General features: G+C 43.3%; 1 protein-coding gene across 1 annotated transcript in view; it reads left to right on the top strand.

Moving 5' to 3' along the window:
* The window catches only part of ATP8B4 (ATPase phospholipid transporting 8B4 (putative)), a 467,603-nt gene that overhangs the window by 46,438 nt on the left and 399,001 nt on the right, over positions 1 to 22,164 (top strand). The window contains exon 2 of the mRNA XM_030189574.1: positions 16,064 to 16,131. Within this exon, the coding sequence (XP_030045434.1) occupies positions 16,104 to 16,131 (28 nt within the window). The 5' untranslated portion in view covers positions 16,064 to 16,103. The remainder of the gene's footprint in view (positions 1 to 16,063; positions 16,132 to 22,164) is intronic.

The raw sequence follows: 22,164 nt of genomic DNA, 5'->3' as shown, positions 1-22,164 counted from the left end.
AGGGTTTCCCTGTCGGGACTTTATGGAAGTGTGGAGTACATCATATAAGAGGCTGGATTTATAAAATTATGTCGGAGAGTTTGTCAGCTGAGATAAGTACTCTGGCCAAGCTTTGGAATATGTGAAATTTATGTCTCCTTTACAAGTGTTTGTGGAGTACGGGGCCAAGCCAGTGTGAAAGCCAGTGTGAAATTTGTTTGAGTGGATTTTTTTTGAAGACACATGACTGATACGGTTCCCTCATTATACAAAAGGCGTGGCATTTAAGAACGAGGAGTTTCCGAGTTATCTGTTGTCTTTTTTTCTCCACATTTTTTTTTACTTTTTTTCACCTGTTGTGTGCCATTGTTACTCTCAAACACGTTGCATACAAGGTAGGAAGGTGTGATTTTGTTTGATAATATATTCTACCTATTCCGCATGGTTACAGGGTAATTGAAATCACCCATTATTATTGTGTTGCCCAGTTTGTTAGCCTCCCTAATTTCCGATAACATTTCTACATCTGTCTGTTCATCCTGCATGCAGTAGAATATTCAGTGCGGATATTCTAAAACCCTGACTAGCTGGAGTGCCTCCAGGACCAGGTTTGGGAATCACTACCATAACACAAGATGGGAAAATCCTTTTAGCACTCTGGCACTTAATGACATAAAAAGTAAGATTATTTGAATTTGTGAAGGTGAAAGCTTGGTGTATGTAAGTTAATGCATAATATTTTATACTGCTTATTTGTTTTTACTCATGTATTGCTATCCATATCAATAATTCAGAATGATATTTGTGCCTGCTGTATGCAGTGAACGAAGTATGAGATCATCTAAAAGCATAATTAATTAGAAATATTATAGTGGAAGAGTATTGTTAAATAGGACTCCTAAGTGCAAACCTTAGAGTTCTTTGAGGGAGGCTTTTGCAGATTTCTTTCCTGTGGTACATTTTGTTTACACAGGACTGGCAGAGGATCCAGATTAATCGAAGCAGAGCCCTGGGGAGGTCTGATGGAATTGTTAATAACTGGTCCGATAGAACAGCTTGAAAATAAAAACCCAGAGCAGAGGTCAAACAATGACCGCATTTATTTTTAATCCATGAGTGAAAATGAGATTTTGGGAATCCAGGAGGCTCATGAGGAGTAGAATGGCTGATTAGCAGTTTAGTTGAATAATTTTCAGCAGTCTGTCAGTTTCTGTAGCCAGTGTTTCTCCTTCAAATGGCAAAGAATTTCAGCGCGAGGTATCGTCTTTCTCCCGGGGCCTTGGCCCTTGCATCTTTAATGCCTTTACACTAAGGAACAAGACTTTACAGGCTTAAATTGCAGTATAGGAGATTCCAGTTCAGCATGAGAAAGAGCTGTGTACCTATGAGGGTAGTCCAGCAGTAGGAGAGTTATCAGTGGCACCCACCTGGAGACCAGATAATATCTAGATGTCTGTTCTTTTTTGATTCTATGAAGATTCTGTCTGCCTGTGGAGTCTAGTCCTACAGATTCATCCTAGGAGTCTTGCAGGCTAGAAGTTGCCCTAGCCCCGTGTTTATTGCTTCAGGGTTTTCACTTTTGTAACTGTCATTCTTGTAATAGCATTGCAAGTATTGATAGTTTGAAACTTGCTAAAAGCTTTGTTACAGAAGGTGAGTTTTTTCATGTTCATTTGTCTCTGAGCTTAACTCTGCATTGATTCTACACAAGCATTTCTTTAGAAGAAATGAATATCTTGCCAGAAGAAACTGCTAAAAAAAAAAAAAGAGAGATCAGCAACTTGACATGTCAATTTTGTTTTACTGGAAGTAAGACTTGTAATTTATGTTCTTTTCCTGAGAATAGAAAAGTTACTACTTAACACCGGAAAGACTTTCTAATGTTTGACACAGAAGGAAATGATCATAATTTATTCCTGGAATCTTTGGAAGGCTGCATGAGAAAAACGTTCACATTTTTATCTAATATAGTTTATATTGACAAAAGTAGTTTGAAATATATTTGGCAATCAGTAGCCTTATTTTAGAAAAAGAAAACCAAATTCCAACCAATTCCTGTATTCATCGAATCTGCGGTACTCCCAGGTCTCTGTCTAGAACTTATGGGGGTCTTTTACTAAAGGTTAGCTCGAGTTATTTGTAGCAGGGCCCAGATGAATAAAATGGGCCCTGCTGCAGATAACTCAAGCTAACTTTTACTAAAAGACCCCCTATATAAGGTACTTGGTGATATGGCTGCTTTTATTCTTTCCAGCCCAAAAGATGTTGGAAAAAAATTATACATAAGGGGTTGAGAATGTCTGTCTGGGGGGAAAAATAACTCTTTCAAAATTTAATGGCATGGTACCAAATTTGGCATGGAGGAAAATTGGTTAAGACTGAATCAGTGTTCAAGAGAATTAAGCTCCTATAAAAAATATGACCTGATTTCTTTGGGAGAAGCAGTTTCAGCTTCTGCAACATAGAAACGTTGATAGACTTGAAAATAGCAGTGAGGGAATTTCTCCTATTAAATAGCCTCTCTCCTCTTCTCTACTCTACACAGAGTCAATTCAAATCAATTCAATTTAGGTCTTTTATACAGCTAATATCCCCTGTTTAGAGTTCAATGTGGTTTACATCGTTATTGGAAATAACAGTTACAATATTATAAGTAGGACATTAGGTGAATACAACGGATATAAAGTGTTATAAGGTGTGACTGTAGTCAAAGTTGTATTAGATAGTTCTAAAGTTTGTTAGGGGATCCATGATCGGTGATTGTCATGTTTCTGTGTTACGATAGATGGTTCTAGAGTTCGTTATGGGGATCAAAGATCAGTGATTGTTATGTAGCAGTCTCTGGGAAGAAGAAGCTTTTTAGCTTCTTTCGGAAGCTGAGGTAGTTGTTCTCTGATCTAATAGCCAGAGGAAGTGAGTTCCATAGTGCGATCCCTGATACCGAGAAGAGCGACCCCGCACCCACACACAGATATTCAGGGATACACAAACACACAAAGACACACACATACACACATGCACACAAATGCGAATATGCAGACAACATAGACATATATACACACACACACAAAAAACAAACACAGATAAACATGCACAGATACAGGCACAAACAAGACCGACCGACACACATAGACACACAAAACACACAGACAGACCATATGCACACAAACACAGATAGGCATACACACAGAAGAATTGGAAATAATTCCATGAGCCATTCTCATCATGCTTTTCCCCACCATGCAGCCCCTCCCTCCACAGTGCTGCTACTCTCCTAGCCTTGTTGGGCTGCCTCTTAGTGAGTCAGATGTGTATTTCATTTTCTTTTTTGTAAATTCTAGTGTGAAACCTACAGGCAGATGATCAAAAGCTATCGCGGGCGCTAGAGGTGAATAGCACCCCACTAGCACCCATGTTTGCTTCCACCCGATGATCAGAGCTGGCCAGCATGTGAAACAACGCGCTCACTGGCTTTGATCGCCAATTACTTGCAAATGCGTACAAACGAGGGACTCCTGCATTTCTTCCTAATGATCAGCAGGCAGCACGCCAAACAAGGGCGCTGCTCCTGCTGCAAACCCTACGCCAGCTCGGAGCTGGCATTAGGATTTTCCAGCAAGGGAGGAATGGGGGAGATCCACTGAAAAGGTTTGACAGGTCCGGGATTTTTTCCTGGACCTGTCAAACCTAAGCCTACTCCCCACCCCCTAAACACAAGGCCTGGAGGTCAAGTGGGTCTTCAGGTCCCCCCATCCCCAAAACACAAAAACCCTAGTGGTCCAGTGGGACCGCCAGCTTCCCCCCATCCCCCACATTGAACAAAATGCTCTGGTGGTCCAGTGGGACTGCTATCCCTCCCTCCCAGTGCCCCCCTCGTGGCCTACCTCGTCGTAGTAGTAGTTGGAGGATGAAGGGACTAGCACTCCCTCCCTCCTGTTTGGGCGCCTCCACAAAATGGTGGTGCCCTGCCCTGTGCATCCTGGGATGCGCTAGGCGGGGCTTAAATTCCATATAAGGGTTAAGCTCCGCCCAGCGCATCCCCATATGCACCGGGCAGGGGGCTACAATTTTGAGGAGACGCCCGAAGAGGAGGGAGGGAAATGCTAGTCCCTCCCTTCTCCAACCAGTACGATGAGGTAGGCCGTGGGGTGGGAGTGAGCAATAGCAGTCCCACTGGACCACCAGGGCTTTTTTGTTCAATGCTGGGGGGGTGGGATGGTGGAAGCTAGTGGTCCCACTGGACCACCAGGGTTTTTGTGTTTGGGTAGGGGGCTGGCTGTCAAAACCTCTTCTGCTGTTTGACAGGTCTGGGTTTTTGACAGCTTGGACCTGTCAAACAACTTTTGAGGGAGGATTGTGCCTTGGGCACATGCCCAGGCACAATCTTCCCGCAGAAGTACCCTTATGATCAGAGCTAATATCATGCTTAAATTTGCATACTATTACTTCTCATCGTAGGGGCATTAAAGCCTCACTCTGTTCCACCACAAATGTTAGAGCGCTGTTCATCGGGGCTCTAGTGACTGAACTTTCTGAATGTTTGCTATGTGTTCTGCCAGCCAGTACTTGTTGCTGTGGGACAGTGGCACTTGTGGTTAAACTGTAAAATTCATCTGTTGAAATCTAATTTCCTTTAAAAGATTGAGTACCACTGCATTCAAACTGCTCCCTTCTCCCCTCTTTTCTCGAATCAAAGACACACTTAGAGACAGCACAGATGTTTGTGTGTAAGCGCGCTCGCATAGAGCTTGAAAAGAATTCCATGAGCCATGCTCCACATGCTTTCCCCACTTCTTATAGTTTTCCTCTGGTTCTTGGCAGTCGACCCTCGTGATGGCATCTTACGAAACAATCCAAAAACAATGAAAACATTTGCATGTTTCTATTCCAAAATGTGGCAAAAACGCAAATTGAATTAGATAAATTCCGATAGGCTTAAAAGGTTCTGGGTTTCTGCTGTTTTTGGAGCTGTCCTCTGTGTGTGCCTCAGATGATGCTCTATTCAGTCTGATGCAGGACCAGAAGGGCCTGAATTAACGGTTGTGTACAGTTAGGGATGGCAAAGTCTTGTAACTGGAGCCTGTATAAAATGGGGATGGGTCTGGGAGGGAATGAGAGTTGGACTAAAAATACCTGAACAGTGGTGATATTCAGCTGCTATGCAAATAACCTGCGTGCTTACTTTAAGCCTGCTAAATAGCTTACTTTTAACAGGCCTGAAGTAAACGCATAGGTTGAATGCTGCTTCTATTTGGATAACAGCTGGATAGTGGCATTCAATGGCAAGTATGTATATTCTGTGCCACAGACTATCCATATAGCAGGACTGAAAATGCATATTTTCTTAAAGGCGTTTGAAAAAATACAGTAACTGCAGGCATTGAAAATTGCTCCCATAGTTTAAATTTTCTCTGTGCTGTTCTTGGTCATTACGAGTCCCTCGATAGTGCACATCATGTGTTCATTACAGTTGATTGTAAACCACTTTGTTATGTTTTCATGAACAGCGGTATATGAAATTCCAATAAACCATAAACATAAGAATAACCATACTGGGTCAGACCAGTTTATTTATTTATTGTATTTGTTTCCCACATTTTCCCACCTCTTTGCAGGCTCAATGTGGCTTACAATACATCATGAATAGTGGAAATATATAAGAGAATTGACATGTAATATTACAGAAGGATCTTGGTTAACATGATAATAGAAAAACATGATAATAGTATAACAGCAGAAATTATAAGACAAATCTGGATATATGTGGAGTAGTTCACATTTGTTGATCTTTGTGCTATACCTTGTCAAAGAGATGTGTTTTCAGTAGTTTACGGAAGTTAGTTAGTTCATAAATCGTTTTTAAGTTGCCCAGTATCTTGTTTCCAACAGTAGCCAATCCAGGCCACAAGTACCTGGGAGAAACCCAAATAGTAGCAACATTCCATGCTAACAATCCTAGGGTAAGTAGTGGCTTCCCCAATTTCTATCCAATAGCAGACTATGGACTTTTCCTCCAGGAATTTGTCCAGACCTTTTTTTAAATCCAGGTACGCTAACCGCCGTTACCACATCCTCCGGCAATGAGTTCCAGAGCTTAGCTATTCTTTGAGTGAAAAAATATTTCCTCCTGTTTGTTTTAAAAGTATTTCCATGTAACTTCATTGAGTGTCCCCTAGTCTTTGTACTTTTTGAAACAGTAAAAAATTGATTCACTTTTACCCGGTCGACACCACTCAGGATTTTGTAGACCTCAATCATATCTCCCCTTTCAGCGTCTCTTTTCTAAGCTGAACAGCCATAACCTCTTTAGCCTTTACTCATATGAAAGGAGTTCCATCCCCTTTATCATTTTGGTCGCTCTTCTTTGAACGTTTTCTAACTCTGCTGTACCTTTTTTCAGATACAGCAACCAGAATTAAATTCAGTACTCAAGGTGAGGTTGCACCATGGAGCGATACAGAGGCATTATAGTATTCTTAGTCTTATTTACTATCCTTTTCCTAATAATTCCTATCATCTTGTTTGCTTTTTTGGCCGCTGCCGCACACTGGGCATTGTATCATTGACAATGATGCCTTGATTTTTTTTCTTGAGTGCTGACTCCCAATGTGGACCCTAGCATCAGGTAACTATGGTTTGGATTATTCTTCCCAACGTGCATTACTTTGCATTTGTACACATTAAATTTTATCTGCCATTTGGATGTCCAGTCTTCCAAATTCCTAGGTGGCCATTTTACCCTACCTTCTGTTTTCTGTCCAATAACCAATTCCTAATCCACAACACAACATTGCTTCTTATCCCATGACTCCTTAATTTTCTCAGGAGTTCCTCATGAGGAACTTTGTCAAAAGCTTTCTGAAAATCTAGATACACTACATCAACTGGCTCACCTGTATTGACATGTTTATTCACGTCACATTAAGCCATATGTATCTATATGTTCCATAATTTTATTCTTTATAATAGTTTCTGCTATTTTCACTGGCACTGACCAGTCTGTAATTTCCTGGATCACCCCTGGAACTCTTTTAAAAAATTGGCGTTATATAGGCCACCCTCCAATCTTCAGTAACTACGGACGATTTTAACAACAGGTTACAGATCACTAACAACAGATCAGCAATTTCATGTTTGAGTTCTTTCCGTAACCAAGTATGCATGCCATCCAGTCCAGGTGATTTACTATTTAAATTGTCAATTTGGTGCAGTACGTCTTCCAGGTTCACCAAGATTTCTTTCAATTCCTCCACATCATCACCCTTGAAAACCATTTTCAGGTACAGGTAGCTCTCCTACATCTTCTTCCCTAAAGGCCGAAGCAAATAATTTATTCAGTCTGTCTGCTATGGCCTTGTCCTCCCTGAGTGCCCCTTTTGCTCCTTGATCTTACAGTCCTTCAGATTCCCTCACAGGCTTTCAGCTTCTGTTGTACATTAAAAATTGTTACTATGAGTTTTTGCTTCTGCGGCTATTTTGTCTTCATATTCTCTTTTACTTTTAGTCTTCTTTATCAATGCTGTGCATCTAACTTGCCAGATCTTATATTGCTTTTTATTTTCTTCATTTGGATGCTTTTTCCATTCTTTGAAGGATGTTCTTTTGGCTCTAATAGCCTCTTTTACTTAACCTTTTAACTATGCTGGTTGTCGATTGCTCTTCTCTCCATCTTTGTAAATTTGTGGAATGCATCTGGTCTGGGCTTCCAAGATGGTATTTTTAAACAATATCCATGCCTGATTTAAAGTCCTAACCTTTGCGGCAGATCCTTTAAACTTTTTTTTTAACCATTTTTCTCATTTTGTCATAATTTCCCTTTTGAAAATTAAATGGTGGTACAGTAGATTTTCTTTGTGACTTCACTCTATATATTAGTTCAAATTTGATCATGTTTTGATCACAGTTTCCCAGCGAACTCAACACTGTTACCTGCACTCCACTAAGGACTAGATCTAAAATAGCTCCCCCTCTTGTCGGTTTCCAGACCGGTTGCTCTAAGAAGCAGTCATTTATTACATCTAGGAATCTTTCTTCCCTAGCGCTCCATAATGTAACATTTAGCCAGTCAATATTGGGGTGATTGAAATCACCTATTATTATAATTTTGCCCAAATTGCCAGAGTGAGAGTGTGTATATGTATGTGTGTCTGTGTGTGTGTGACACAGAGAAAGTGTGTGTGTGTGTGTCTGTGTGAAAGTGTGCACAGGTAGGGTGAAAATGAAGAGACAGCAGTGAAATTTTACATAGGACAGCTGAACCATTTGAGGCATGTTTGTGTGTCTGTGTGAGAGAGTGTGTATATGTGTGTGGGTGCGTGTGTGTGTGAGATAGAGACAGTGTAAGTGTGTGTGTGTGCATCTGTGTGAAAGAGAGTGTGAAAGGGTAGGGTCAAAATGAAGAGACAGCATTATAATTGTACATAGCACAGCACAAACATTTGAGGCAGTTATTGCCTTATCTCCCCTGCTGCCCCCTCCATACCCAACAATTCGTTCCTTGTCTTCCATCCCCTCTGTGTCCCGAGTGTATGTGTGTGAGAGAGAGAGAGAGAGAGAGAGAGAGAGAGAGAGAGAGAGAGAGGTGCTAGCAGTCCCTGTGATAGTGGCAGGTCAGTTGCTCATTATAGCCAGTTAAGAGTGAGAGTGTGTGTGTATGTGCTGGTTTTTTTCCTTCCCTCATATGCCCTGCATGTCCGTTGTTTGTGTGGAGAGCAGAGATCTATATGGTCCTTTTAGTGTTGCTGTTGACGTCGCTTAGCAACTGTGTGCTGCTGGTTTTCATTGTTCCGTGATGTCTTATGTCACGTTCCGTCGCTTAGTAACGGGTTCGCGATGCGATTGGTTGAGTGTCATTGGTCCGCCCTCGACGTCATGACGTTTGATGTGGGGGGCGGGGCCAACACTCATGGGCGAATTCCTGGTTTCACCACCATGCATTTAGAACCATGCATTGTGGAGGCTTTAGAATGTTGGAGGTGCATTTTATATAGAGAGATCTGTCTGTTCGTTCTATCCTGGCAGATAGTAGTACAGCCCTACCAGAATACTCCTTCTTTTCAGACATAGATTTTCTATCCATAAGGATTCCACACTGCTATCTGTTTCATGTAGAGTGTTTATTTTGTTTGACTCAATTCCCTCTTTAACATATAGTGCAACCCCCCCCCCCCTCCAATTTGATTCACTCTTATCATCGCGATATAATTTGTACCTTGTTAACACAGTGTCTCATTGATTGTCCTCCTTCCACCAGGTCTCTGAGATGCCTGTTATATCTACCTCTTCATTTAGTGCTATATACTCTAACTCTTCCATCTTATCTTTTAGGCTTCTTGCATTTGTATACAGATACTTCAGATAGTGATTTTTCCTTGCATCTTCAAGCTGCTTAGAAGTTGATGGGGATAATGTACATCCTTTACTCTGCTTTTCCCTTAAACACTCCTGGCTTTCACTATTGTTGAAGCCTCTCTATGGGATTTCCTAAATGTCCTTATTTCAGTAGTATCCTTCAAGGAAACTCTACACCGAACCATGCATCCCTGGGCGACTGCCAGCTCCTCCTCCCCTCCATTTTAGTTTAAAAGCTGCTCTGTCTCCTTTTTAAATATTAGTGCCAGAAGCCCGGTTCCATCCCAGTTAAGGTGGAGTCCATTCTTTCAGAACAGGCTCCCCCTTTCCCAGAATGTTGCACGTTTCCTAAGAAATCTAAATCCCTCATCCCTGCAGCATCATCTCAACCATGATACTGCTAATTGTTTCTACTACTACTACTACTTGACATTTCTATAGCGCTGCTAGGGTTACGCAGTGCTGTACAATTTAACATAAAAGGACAGGCCCTGCTCAAAGAGCTTACAATCTAAAGGACAAGTGAGTAGACAATACGATGGGGGCAGTCAATTTGGGGCAGTCCAGATATCCTGAAGGTAAGAGTTAGGTGCCGAAGGCAGCATTGAAGAGGTGGGTTTTAAGCAGAGACTTGAAGATGGGCAGGGAGGGGGCTTGACGTAGGGGCTCAGGAAGGTTGTTCCAGGCATAGGGTGAGGCGAGGCAGAATGGGTGGAGCCTGGAGTTGGCAGTGGTGGAGAAGGGTACTGAGAGGAGGGATTTGTCCTGTGAACAGAGGTTTCGGGTGGGAACATAAGGGGAGATGAGGGTAGAGAGGTAGTGAGGGGCAGCAGATTGAGTACATTTGTAGGTAAGAAGGAGGAGCTTGAACTGAATGCGGTAACGGATTGGAAGCCAGTGAAGTGACCTGAGAAGAGGGGTGATATGAGTATATCTGTTCAGGCGGAATATAAGACGTGCAGCAGAGTTCTGAACAGATTGAAGGGGGGATAGATGGCTAAGTGGGAGTCCGGTGAGGAGTAAGTTGCAGTAGTCAAGTCGGGAGGTAATGAGAGCGTGGACGAGAGTTCGGGTGGTGTGTTCCGAGAGGAAAGGGCGAATTTTGCTGATGTTGAAGAGGAAGAAGCGACAGGTCTTGGCTATCTGCTGGATGTGTGCCGAGAAGGAGAGGGAGGAGTCGAAGATGACTCCGAGGTTGCGGGCAGATGAGACGGGGAGGATGAGGGTGTTATCCACTGAGATAGAAAGTGGAGGAAGAGGAGAAGTGGGTTTTGGTGGAAAGACGATGAGCTCAGTCTTGGACATGTTCAGTTTCAGGTGGCGGTTGGACATCCATGTAGCAATGTCGGTTAAGAGGGCCGATACCTTTGCCTGGGTCTCCGCAGTGATGTCTGGTGTGGAGAGATACAGCTGGGTGTCGTCTGCATAGAGATGGTACTGGAAGCCATGAGATGAGATGAGGGAACCCAGGGAAGAGGTGTAGATTGAGAAGAGAAGGGGTCCAAGGACAGATCCCTGGGGAACACCAACAGATAGCGGGATGGGGGTGGAGGAGGATCCATGGGAGTGAACTCTGAAGGTGCGGTGGGAGAGATAGGAGGAGAACCAGGAGAGGACAGAGCCCTGGAACCCGAATGAGGACAGTGTGGCAAGGAGTAGATCATGATTGACAGTGTCAAAAGCGGTGGATAGATCGAGGAGGATGAGGATGGAGTAGTGGCCTCTGGATTTGGCAAGGAACAGGTCAGTACAGACTTTAGAGAGTGCTGTTTCTGTCGAGTGTAGAGGGCGAAAACCGGATTGAAGTGGATCAAGGATGGCATGCGAGGAGAGAAAATCAAGGCAGCGGCTGTGAACGGCATGCTCAAGTATTTTGGAGAGGAAGGGTAGGAGGGAAATGGGGCGGTAGTTGGAGGGACAGGTAGGGTCAAGTGATGGTTTTTTGAGGAGAGGTGTGACTACGGTGTGCTTGAAGGTGTCAGGGACAGTTGCGGTGGAGAGAGAGAGGTTGAGGATATGACAGATGGACGGGGTGACAGTATGAGAGATGGTGTTAAGTAAGTTGGTGGGGATGGGATCAGAGGAACAGGTGGTACTTTTCGAGCAGGAAAGAAGGCGAGCGGTTTCCTCCTCGGTGATGTTTCTGTCTTGAATCTTTTACTTTATTTGCTCTGGACCATTGTCCTCAGCGTACTGGCAGGTTTCCTGCCTCTTACCTGACCACATCTTCTGTTTCACATCACTCTTGGCTTTTCATATTTGTGGTTCATGTCTGATCTCACCCAGTTGCACCAAAAATATGAGCATCTTCTGCTGGCTCTCTCTTGTTCTCTTGCCTTAGACCCTCATAATGGGGATTCAAGGGAGGATCATTGAAAGAAAAGGTGGTTTGATGCTACTCCCAGGTACTCAGTGGCAATGCAGTCTTCAAGGAGGCTGGGAAGCCGCTGGGATATGGGGGTGCTGTGCTGTGCCGTTCTGTGGCCCAGCTTGTGCAAAGACATGACTTGAAAAAAAAAAGAAAGGCGTAAAAGCCCCACAGACCACACTCAGCAGAACCTGAGACCTTGAGCCTGCACTCATGTAGAGATGACAAACCCCTTCACACAAGTTCTGGTTAGAATCTGCTGAGATGAGGGTTAGCTCACATTTATTTTATTTTATTTGCAAGATTTATATCTATCAAGGCAGCTAAAACTATTTATTTTTTTATTTGCATCATTTAACATACCAGTTTTCAAAAAACATCAGAGTGGTGTAGAGTCATAATTAAAATATTGCAAAATAAAAATCACAGGAGAAATCAACAAAACATGAACAGATTCATAATGAAAGGAACGTTTGGTACAAAGTTTTACGGAACCATCATCAAGAACAAACAAAGAAGACAAAGGACAATTTACACAAACTATGAAGGACAAAAAAAAAGTTTGTGTGTTTGCGGGGGGGGGGGGGGGGGGGGGGGGTGCTGTGCAGAACAACAATAATTAACCAGGGATGGTAATGCATGAAACTTTGTTATAAGCTTGTACTGTTACTATTTAACATGATGTTACTAAGATACTTGAAGATACTCTGAAGCTCCCAGTTACCTGTCTGCAAATAATTTGGGGCACTGGATAAATTGGTGGTACTTGTATAGAACTAGGTTAATTTCCCTCATGTTACCTTCTGTATGTAACTTAGGGGCCCTTTTACTAAGCGGCGGTACGACCAGTGCCTTTATATCGGTCCATGGTGCGACTGCACCTCAAATATTGTGTTCAATTCTGGTCGCCGCATCTCAAAAAAGATATAGTGGAATTATAGTGCAGAGAAGGGCGACGAAAATGATAAAGGGGATGGGACAACTTCCCTATGAGGAAAGGCTAAAGCGGCTAGGGCTCTTCAGCTTGGAGAAAAGGCAGCTGAGGGGAGATATGATAGAGGTCTATAAAATAATGAGTGGAGTTGAATGGGTAGATGTGAAGCGTCTGTTCATGCTTTCCAAAAATACTAGGACTAGGGGGCATGTGATGAAGCTACAATGTAGTAAATTTAAAACGAATCGGAGAAAATGTTTCTTCACTCAACGTGTAATTAAACTCTGGAATTCGTTGCCAGAGAGTGTGGTAAAGGCGGATAGCTTAGCGGAGTTTAAAAAAGGTTTGGACAGCTTCCTAAAGGAAAAGTCCGTAGACCGTTATTAAATGGACTTGGGGAAAATCCACTATTTCTGGGATATGCAGTATAAAATGTTTTGTACATTTTTGGGATCTTGCCGGGTATTTGTGACCTGGATTGGCCACTGTTGGAAACAGGATGCTGGGCTCGATGGACCTTCGGTCTTTCCCAGTATGGCAATACTTATGTACTTACGTACCACTCGGCAATCCGGAATTACCGTCGGCCCAACAGAGGTGCTGGTGGGAGTTCCACCCCCAGCATTAAGCATTTCCAGTTCTAGCAGAAATATTTGAAAAATATTTCCGCAGGGGATTACCTGGTGGCAATCTGCCCGGCTGGCCCGGGAGCCCTTACCGCCACCTCGATGGATGGCAGTAGGTGCCCCCCCCACCTGCATGGCCATGCAGTAAGTTCAGTCTTAACGCGTGGCCATTTCTTTTTTCAGCCTTTTTACCCGCAGCAGTAAAAAGGGCCTCAGCGCGTGGCAAAAATGGCTCCTGCCACTTGTGCAGGGCTTCTTTTTACCTCAGCTTAATTAAAGGTCCCTTTAGGGGGCTGATTTGCTAAGCCCTGCTAAACATCATCTGCTATGAGCATTAGTGGCTGATTTTAATGAGGCCTAGATGAAGCCTCTTTATTAAAGTTATGTCATTGCATGAAAGTGGAGTGGAGGAGTAGCCTAATGGTTAGTGCAGTGGGCTGAGAATCAGGGGAACCAGTTCACTTCCCACTGCAGCTTCCTGTGATCCTAGGCAAGTCACCTAACTCTCTATATTTATTTATTGCATTTGTATCCTACATTTTCCCACCTCTTTGCAGGCTCAATGTGGCTTACAATAATCATGAATAGTGGAAATATATTAGAAAATAGGCATTTAGAGTTATAGAAAGATCTTGGGCATTATGATAAGGATAAAACATGATAACTACTACTTACTTAACATTTCTAGAGCGCTACTAGGGTTACGCTGCGCTGTACAAAATAAACAAAAAGGACGGTCCCTGCTCAAAGGAGCTTACAATCTAACAAGCAGAATATTGTAAGACAGTTCTGTTTATATGTGAAGGAGTTGTGTATATTCACATTGGTTGATCTTTGTGGTATGCCTTGTTATCTCCTAGGTACCAAAACAAAGTGGCCAGAAGGGATATAATTAAAGCATATATCAAAGCAAGTAAAACCTTTTTGTATAAAGAAGCTCAAATAGCTCTAATCTTCCAAAGGCTAAAATACATGACTACAGCAGAAATCCGATAGCTAAAGCTGAATTCAGACTACAACCTAACAGTTTCAAAGAGGAGGAAACAATTGTTGACACATCAATAAAGGAGCCAGAGTGAGAGGGGAATGCCATTCTATAAGCCTCAGCATTGAGGATTTACTAGGATTCAACTTTAGCCTATTAAATGAAAGGGAAATGGGACTTGATATACCGCCTTTCTGAGGTTTTTGCAACTACATTCAAAGCGGTTTACATATATTCAGGTACTTATTTTGTACCAGGGGCAATGGAGGTTTAAGTGACTCGCCCAGAGTCACGAGCTGCAGTGGGAATTGAACTCAATTCCCCAGGATCAAAGTCCACTGCACTAACCACTAGGCTACTCCTGAACCCACTCAAGCCTCTGATAAGCAGTCATTCAGAGGGGTAATGTCTGGCTGCCTGGGACTGACAGAGAGCAATAGTCGTCATCTGCAAAATCTTAGTAGTGAGCATTCCTTTTGGAGTCCCAACCCCCAGTTTGGAAACCAGTGGCATAAGACCTTTTGAATATTGACCTGGTGCTGTTTAATTCTAAGTTGGGTCTTCATTGTTATTTCACAGTAATTTCCTAAATGTCTTTTGCTCACTGAACACACAAGGGGACCTTTTTACTAAGGTGTGTTAGGCCCTTAGGACTAGATTCTATATAGCATGCCTAAAAATTATTGCTAAAACAAAAATACTCCTAGGTGTATTCTATAAGGTATATACAGTAGTATAAAGTGGAGGAGTAGCCTAATGTTTAGTGCAGCAGCCTGCAAACCTGGGGAACTGGGTTTGATTGCCACTGCAGCTCCGTGTAACTCTGGGCAATTCACTTAACCCTCAATTGCCCCAGGGACAAAGTAAATACCTGTATGCAATATGTAAACCACTTTGATTGTAACCACAGAAAGGCAGTACATCAAGTCTCTCCCCCTTTCCGTAAATTGAGGCATATTTTATAGAATATGCCTAAATTTCCACACAGTTTATAGAATACGCTGAGTGTCTGGCTGCACAAATAAATTTAGTTGCAGACATTTATGTCAAGTACAACTTGGTGTAAATTCCAAAGTCTAAATTACGCGTGGACCGGGTGTATTCTACAACAACATGCGTAGATTTTTGAAATGCCCATGACCTGCGTATTTCATTCCCATGGCCATGCCCCCTTTGCAACTATGCAACTTAGAATTTATGCGCATCACGTTACAGAATACCCTTAGACACTTGTGCGCGTAAATTCTAATTAATGCCAATTAAAATCAATAATTGCTTGTAAATTGGCAGTTATCGGTGCTGATAGGCTTGTTAACGAATTAAGTTGTGTGTGTAAATCCAGAATACAATCAGATGTGTGTGCGCAACTTAAGTCGTGCTATATAGAATCTGGGGGGTTAACGTGTGAATAGTGTGGGAAAATGAGCTATTGCAAAACACATTCAAGCATTTGCGCTAACTCGTGCGTTAGGTATTTTTCAAAAACGTTTTTTGACAGGGCATGTCATGGGTGGAGAATGTATATGGAAGCGTTAACCAGCTAGCGCGTTTTCATTTTCGTGCACTAACTGGTTAACACAGGACCCCTTCGTTAAGTGCTGTTGCATTTATTTTTCCCCAATTAGTGCGCAATTGGAATTTTTTTCCTTAAAAAAAGGAAATGGCCAAAAAATATGCTGCGTAAAATCTGGTCTTAGCGCTCGTTAACCTCCCATGTTAGGACACGTTAAAGCTCAGATATCAGTGCACTGTAGCAAAAAGGCTCCAATGAAACGTATAAGAAAAATAATGAAAAAGCTTATTTTTTCTTATTCATTCAGGCCATCCCCTGGGCCTTGTAAACAGTAACCTGATGCTATAATGCTGTTTGGAAAGAAGAAAGCACAGGGTAAGTCAACCTATTTTTCACTGATGTATGATGGAGATGTATCTGCTTGTGCTCCTGTGTCTTGAAACCTGTGATTCATTTAAAGCCGGCAGAGATAGCAAGTCAGCGCGCTTTGCGTAGGACTTGCTGTTATGGTGTAGAAGGCCCCCCTGTTTATTTATTGGTGGGCTGAGGCTGGTCCTTGCTCTACCAAAGCTGGCTGGCAGCTTGAGAGAGAGAGGGGGGGGGGGGGACAGCCTGCCTGCTTGCTGCTGAAGCTCATTTTTCTGCTGAAGGTTAGCAGAGGCTGTCATGTGCATCCTTCCTTCTTACTGACACGGAAATCTGACCTGTCATAGCTGCTCTGCCTACATCTTACACTGGCAGTCTTGCAGCTTACAAGGACTGCTTGTGCTAGCCAGACATGTATCCTAAAAACTGGGCATTATGTTATGTAGCTTTGCTGTATCAGTAACCGTTTCCAGTCTCTTTATTTTTTTTTTAAAGATGAGAGTAAGAGTGGGACCTGCAGGTAGGATGTCTTTCTTTACAGCTTTGTGTTGAGTAAGGTGGGTGGTAACCATGATCTTAAGTTATTTTCTTTCAAAGGTATTTCCTGTTTGATGGATTCACAAAAGAAGGTTCTCTTTAAAACTGGGAGACAGAAAATGGAGTCCCCCAGCCATGAGCCAAATCTGGGGTGGGGGTTTAAGATCAGGATCCCAAATTCCATTCCTTTTCACCATTTCTGCTTGAAGTGCCTTAACGCCTTTTAAAGAAGTCTGCCAAAGAATTTGAGGAACCCAGCAAAACTTCTAAAGTTTTTCAAGAACACTGGTAAATTCTTGTTTCTTTAAAAGATGGATTTGAAACCATTCCAAAAGCCTCTTGTGGTTCTTGGAAAAATCCAAGTGGAGTTTTGTTGGATCAGTGGATCCACTTTGGATTTTTTTTTTTTTTTTTGGGGGGGGGGGGGGGGTGGGGGTGGAATTTGCTTTAGATGTTGTCTGGATCTACCTGGGGAAATCAATTCGGGGAAATCTGAGATGCCCCTTTATCAGACTTGACCCTGGCTGAAATCTCCATGGTTCTAGTTAGTCTTTGAATTCTTTGGATGTTTTGGATTTCTCCTCCAAAAGATTTAAGCCTTTAAAGTTATTGATTGACTTCTAAGCTTATTGGATCATGAGCCTTCTGCTTTGGGTGTCTCAGAGAGGTGAGACTATATCCACTGGTAGCTCCTAAGACTGTCCTTGGGGCTCCCCTATAGCCTTTTATGTTCTCCAGATATCCTTAGAAATAAGTAAGGGTGATGTTATAATCGGTCATCCACATTTATGCCCCACTTGTACACATAAATGTTCAGAATAGAAGCACCTTTGCTGGTGAGACTGCACTGGCTCCCGGTGGTGGCCAGGGCTAAGTTTAAATGATTTACTATCACCTTTAGGATAATTTATGGTATGGCACTACTTTATCTATATGAACTCATACAGCTCTTGCAGAGTAGTCCTAATAATAGGAAAACCCGCGATCGTATGCTGCTAAATTTTCCAGTAGCTCGTTCAATACGATTTAAGAAACTGTTTAACTCTTCTGTTCACTATCAACTTTGCTTCATTATGGAATTCTTTATCGCTAAAGATGCACATGATTAGAAATGATCAAGTATTTCATAGAGTTGTTAAAATACTTTTGTTTCATGAATATCTGGGATAATTAAGTGCTTTTATGACTTGTTTTTTATAACTGTGATTATGTTGGTTTAATCTATGATTGTATGTACTTCCTGAGGTTATGTTTCAGGGCGGCCGAGAGGAGGGGGGGCAAGATTTCCCTGGGCCCGGCCTCCATGGGAGGCCTGGTGCCGGGGCTGTTTCTCCCCTGCTGCTGACGGGATCCAGGTGATTGCGTCCTGACAGGAGCAGGAGAGAGAAAACTTTGGTGCCAGGCCCCCCTTAGAGGCTGGGGAGGAGCAGACACAGGGCTTTGGGGCCTCTGGTTTGGCTGGAAGGGGTATTTTCTGCCGCATTGCCTGCCCTGCGGCAGCTTTTCCCCTCACGTCGCGCATGCTCAGTTTTGATGAAATTGAGCACATGTGACATGAGGGAAAAAGCAGCTGCAGGTCAGGCAATGCGGCAGAGAACAGCGCTGGAGGAAGGTGTCTGCTGGCGGGGCTTGGGGACCCCCGCCAGCCAAGGTACGTGGAGTTGCGGTGTGGGGCAGAGAGGTGGGGCAAAATGTGCCCCCCCACTTTGGGCTCCGCCTCCCCAATTTTTTAGGTCTGGTTATGCGGTGGTCTGGGGGGGGGTGGCAGCGGCAGTCTGGGGGGGGGTACCAGTGGCAGTCCTGCCCCGTGCCCAGCTCAGTTCCTCGGCGGTCCTACTTTTGATTTGTGATCTGCAATCAAACATATAAATGGCAAGTGACCGACTCATCTGCAGATGCGCAGTAGAGACTTCCCTCTCTGTCCCGCCCTTGCATCAAGACGTGATGACATCAGAGGGCGGAACAGAGAGGGAAACGGAGTCCGACTGTTGGACGCTGGCGCTGGAGCCTGGAAACGAGCATCGTGCGCACCAGCCTCCACCCTCCCCCCATCCCCGCCGCCGCTCCCGCCCCCCTCTGTATCGGGCCCCCTGCACTGACCTGACAGTGCCTCTCACCTCCGTGTGGAAGCGCTGCAGGCAGCAGCAGAGCTTTCATATGGAGGTGAGAGGCGCTGTCAGGTGAGTGCAGGGGGCCCGGCACGGAGGGAGGAGGGAGCGGCGGCGAGGAGGGTAGCTGGAAATCTCGCCCGTTTTAACGGGCTTAACGGCTACTAAACTAATAAATTGGTGTTTGCAGACAATAAGCCCTGTATAACATAACACTTATGCATGTAGGTGCCAGCAGGGAACCTAAACGCAGTTCTGTAACAGCACATATACATGGCAAAGCAAGTGGGGGTATGTACACATGGGCAATGATGGTTGGGACACGTGTGGGCCTCCCACTTACGTTTATTTATTTATATCCCGTTCAGAAATGATTTAAGAGAAATCACAATGGAAATCAATCATAGCTTCCAAATAATGAACTCATGGGCGGATGCATTCCAACTTAAGCTTAATGCTGAAAAGACACAATGCCTTATCCTTTCATCGCAATATAATAAGGTCAATTATGCAAATATTAACACTTCAAATCACGTTCTTCCTGTCTCGGACACCTTGAAACTCCTAGGAGTCACAATTGATTATAATCTTACCCTAGATAGCCACGCAAAAAATGTAACAAAGAAAATGTTCCATGCAATGTGGAAACTAAAAAGAGTTAAACCTTTCTTCCCAAGGGAGGTATTTCGTAGTCTAGTGCAATCAGGTGTTCAGCGCTGCGTGCGTCTGGTAGCGCTATACAAATGCTAATAATAATAATAATAATGTAAAGCATAAATTATTAAGAGACTTCAAACAGCCCAAAACACGGCAGCCAGACTCATTTTTGGAAAAGCGAAATATGAAAGCGCCAAACCCCTCAGAGAAAAGCTACACTGGCTCCCACTAAAGGATCAAATTACCTTTAAAATCTGTACCTTGGTTCGTAAAATTATTCATGGAGAGGCCCCGATATATATGCTTGACCTTATTGATCTACCAGCAAGGAATACAAAAAGTTCATCACGTACATTCCTGAACCTTCACTATCCCAATTGTAGGAGACTTAAATATAAATCAATATATGTATCTAGCTTCTCCTACATTTGCACGCAACTTTGGAATGCACTGCCGAATGCTATAAAAACAACACACAACTTGACAGCCTTCCGGAAACTATTAAAGACCAACCTGTTTAAAGAGACTTATCAAAAGGATCCTTCTTAAAAATATGACATCCATACTGTACCAGAATTAGTTACATTGAACTATTCTTTTTTGGTTACTTATCACATTGTTTCTATTGGACGATTTTCAATACCCTTGTTCTCAAATACCTGAAACGAATTGTTTAGCTATTTTCTTCTAATTTTATTGTGTATTTTCTATACTCTTACTGGAATATTATTCTGTATTTCTATTCCGGAAATGGCGATCGCCAGTACAGTATTTGTAAGCCACATTGAGCCTGCAAAGAGGTGGGGAAATGTGGGATATAAATGTAGAAAAATAAATAAATAATAAATAAATAAAGGAATTCACTCAAGGCGATGTACAGTAAGATGCGTAATTTACAAGAATGCTGTAAGTTTCATGGGTCTCTGCCACGTTTACTTTACCACAATTACACCAGGTCTATGGCTGGTGTAACGGAAGGTGTGCAAATGTAAAGTTCGCTGACACTAGGTTATGGGCACCCAGTCATAATAGCCCTGACAAAACAGCCTTGTAACAAAATAACCCTTGACATTTCACACCCTAACAACATAGCCCTTGACAAAATGGCCCCTCCCACAAAACAACCCTTGACAAAATAGCCCCCTAAGAAAAAATAACACATCACAAAAAATGTAATAAATTGCAACTGAAATCTTCACTGATAAAGACTCCTACCAGCATTCAATTGCATAAAGCATATATAAACAAACAAAATTTTATAGCTACAAACTGGTATTCATGATCTGTTCTACTATTTAAAGAAACTATTCTTCCATCAACATTCTAATTAAAAACCCAATATTGTCATCATTTTCATAGTCTTACCAACCTTATCCTGTTTGGCAAGATAAGATTATTAGGAAAAAAAATGCAGTCCCATATTCTGGGCAGCCTGATCGGGCCCTTTAGTCGGGGGGGGGGGGGGGGGGCTAACTTGTCAAGGGTTACATTGTGGGCAGGCTGTTTTGACAGTGGCTGTTATGTCAGGGACTATTATATTGGGAGCGTTCTTTGCTTGGAGGTTTTTGGTTGGAGCTATTTTGTTGTGGCCATTTTGTTGGGGCTATTTTGACCAGGTACCTGGGTTATGCTAGTTTTCTATAGTAAAATCTGGCTGCCCAGATGCTGTAATAGAATGGCTGTTACTGCATGGCCTCAGGGTGCCTAATTGGAAGTGCCCACTTAAAGAATTGCCCCCATATATGTCTAATGCATGTTCTTTAGGTATATCCTGACAAACAGAAGGCCTGAAGAACCATTGGTCTATGAAGACCAGGTAATTTCATGCGGCTTTTATTAATTGTATATAGCATTGTATCTTTATGATCCTTTTATGCATAATTTTGTGTTTTGGATTTATTGTATGTTTCGCTTTGTTGTATTGTTATGTTTTTATGATTTCTCTTTGAGCATCTCTTTGGTTAGGCGGTTTATAAATTTTAGAATTTAAATTTAAAAGCTTCTCTAAGAAAAGCAGGATAGTAGTTTCAGAGATGCCCAGGAGTGCAACCAGGACAGACTCAACCCATCCCTTATGGCACTATGTGGGATCATTGGCGCTGACTCTGTGGGTGCTGTGGGTGCTCGAGCACCCCCAATATTTCCCCGCCGGAACCGGACGTTCCCCAGGAGCCAGCCCGCTGCTCGACCTCTTCTCCCACTCCCACAACAGTCCTTCGCCTGCCCCTCGCCTTCCTGCATGGCGCCCATAACATAAAAGTCATCTTACCGGGGTCCCGGCGGCAGCAGTAGTGAAAGGCGAGCACGAGCAGGCTCGATGAGTCGGCGCTAAGTTCAGCCTGCCTTCCCTTCTCGTTGCTCTCAGCTCTGCCTCTGGTCCCACCCTAATTTCCTGTTTCCGCAAGGGTGGGAGCAGAGGCAGAGCTGAGAGCAACGAGAAGGGAAGGCAGGCTGAACTTAACGCCGACTTGTCGAGCCTGCTCGTGCTCGCCTTTCACTACTGCTGCTGCCGGCACCAAAGATTACTTTTACGTTATGGGCGGCATGCAGGAAGGCGAGGGGCAGGCAAAGGATTGTTGTGGGAGTGGGAGAAAAGGTCAGGCTGGAACTCGAGTCGGAGGGAGGGAGGGGGGTCTGGAACTGGGGGTCTGGAACTTGGAGGGAAGGAGGGGGGTCTGGTACTCGGAGGGGGATCTGATACTTGGAGGGAGGGGGTCTGGAACTCTGAGGAGAAGGGGAC

This window comes from Microcaecilia unicolor, chromosome 1 (genome assembly GCF_901765095.1).
Source record: "Microcaecilia unicolor chromosome 1, aMicUni1.1, whole genome shotgun sequence".
NCBI lineage: Eukaryota > Metazoa > Chordata > Amphibia > Gymnophiona > Siphonopidae > Microcaecilia > Microcaecilia unicolor.
The sequence above is the reverse complement of the archived record's forward strand: the minus strand, read 5'-3'. Positions and strand labels throughout refer to the sequence as shown.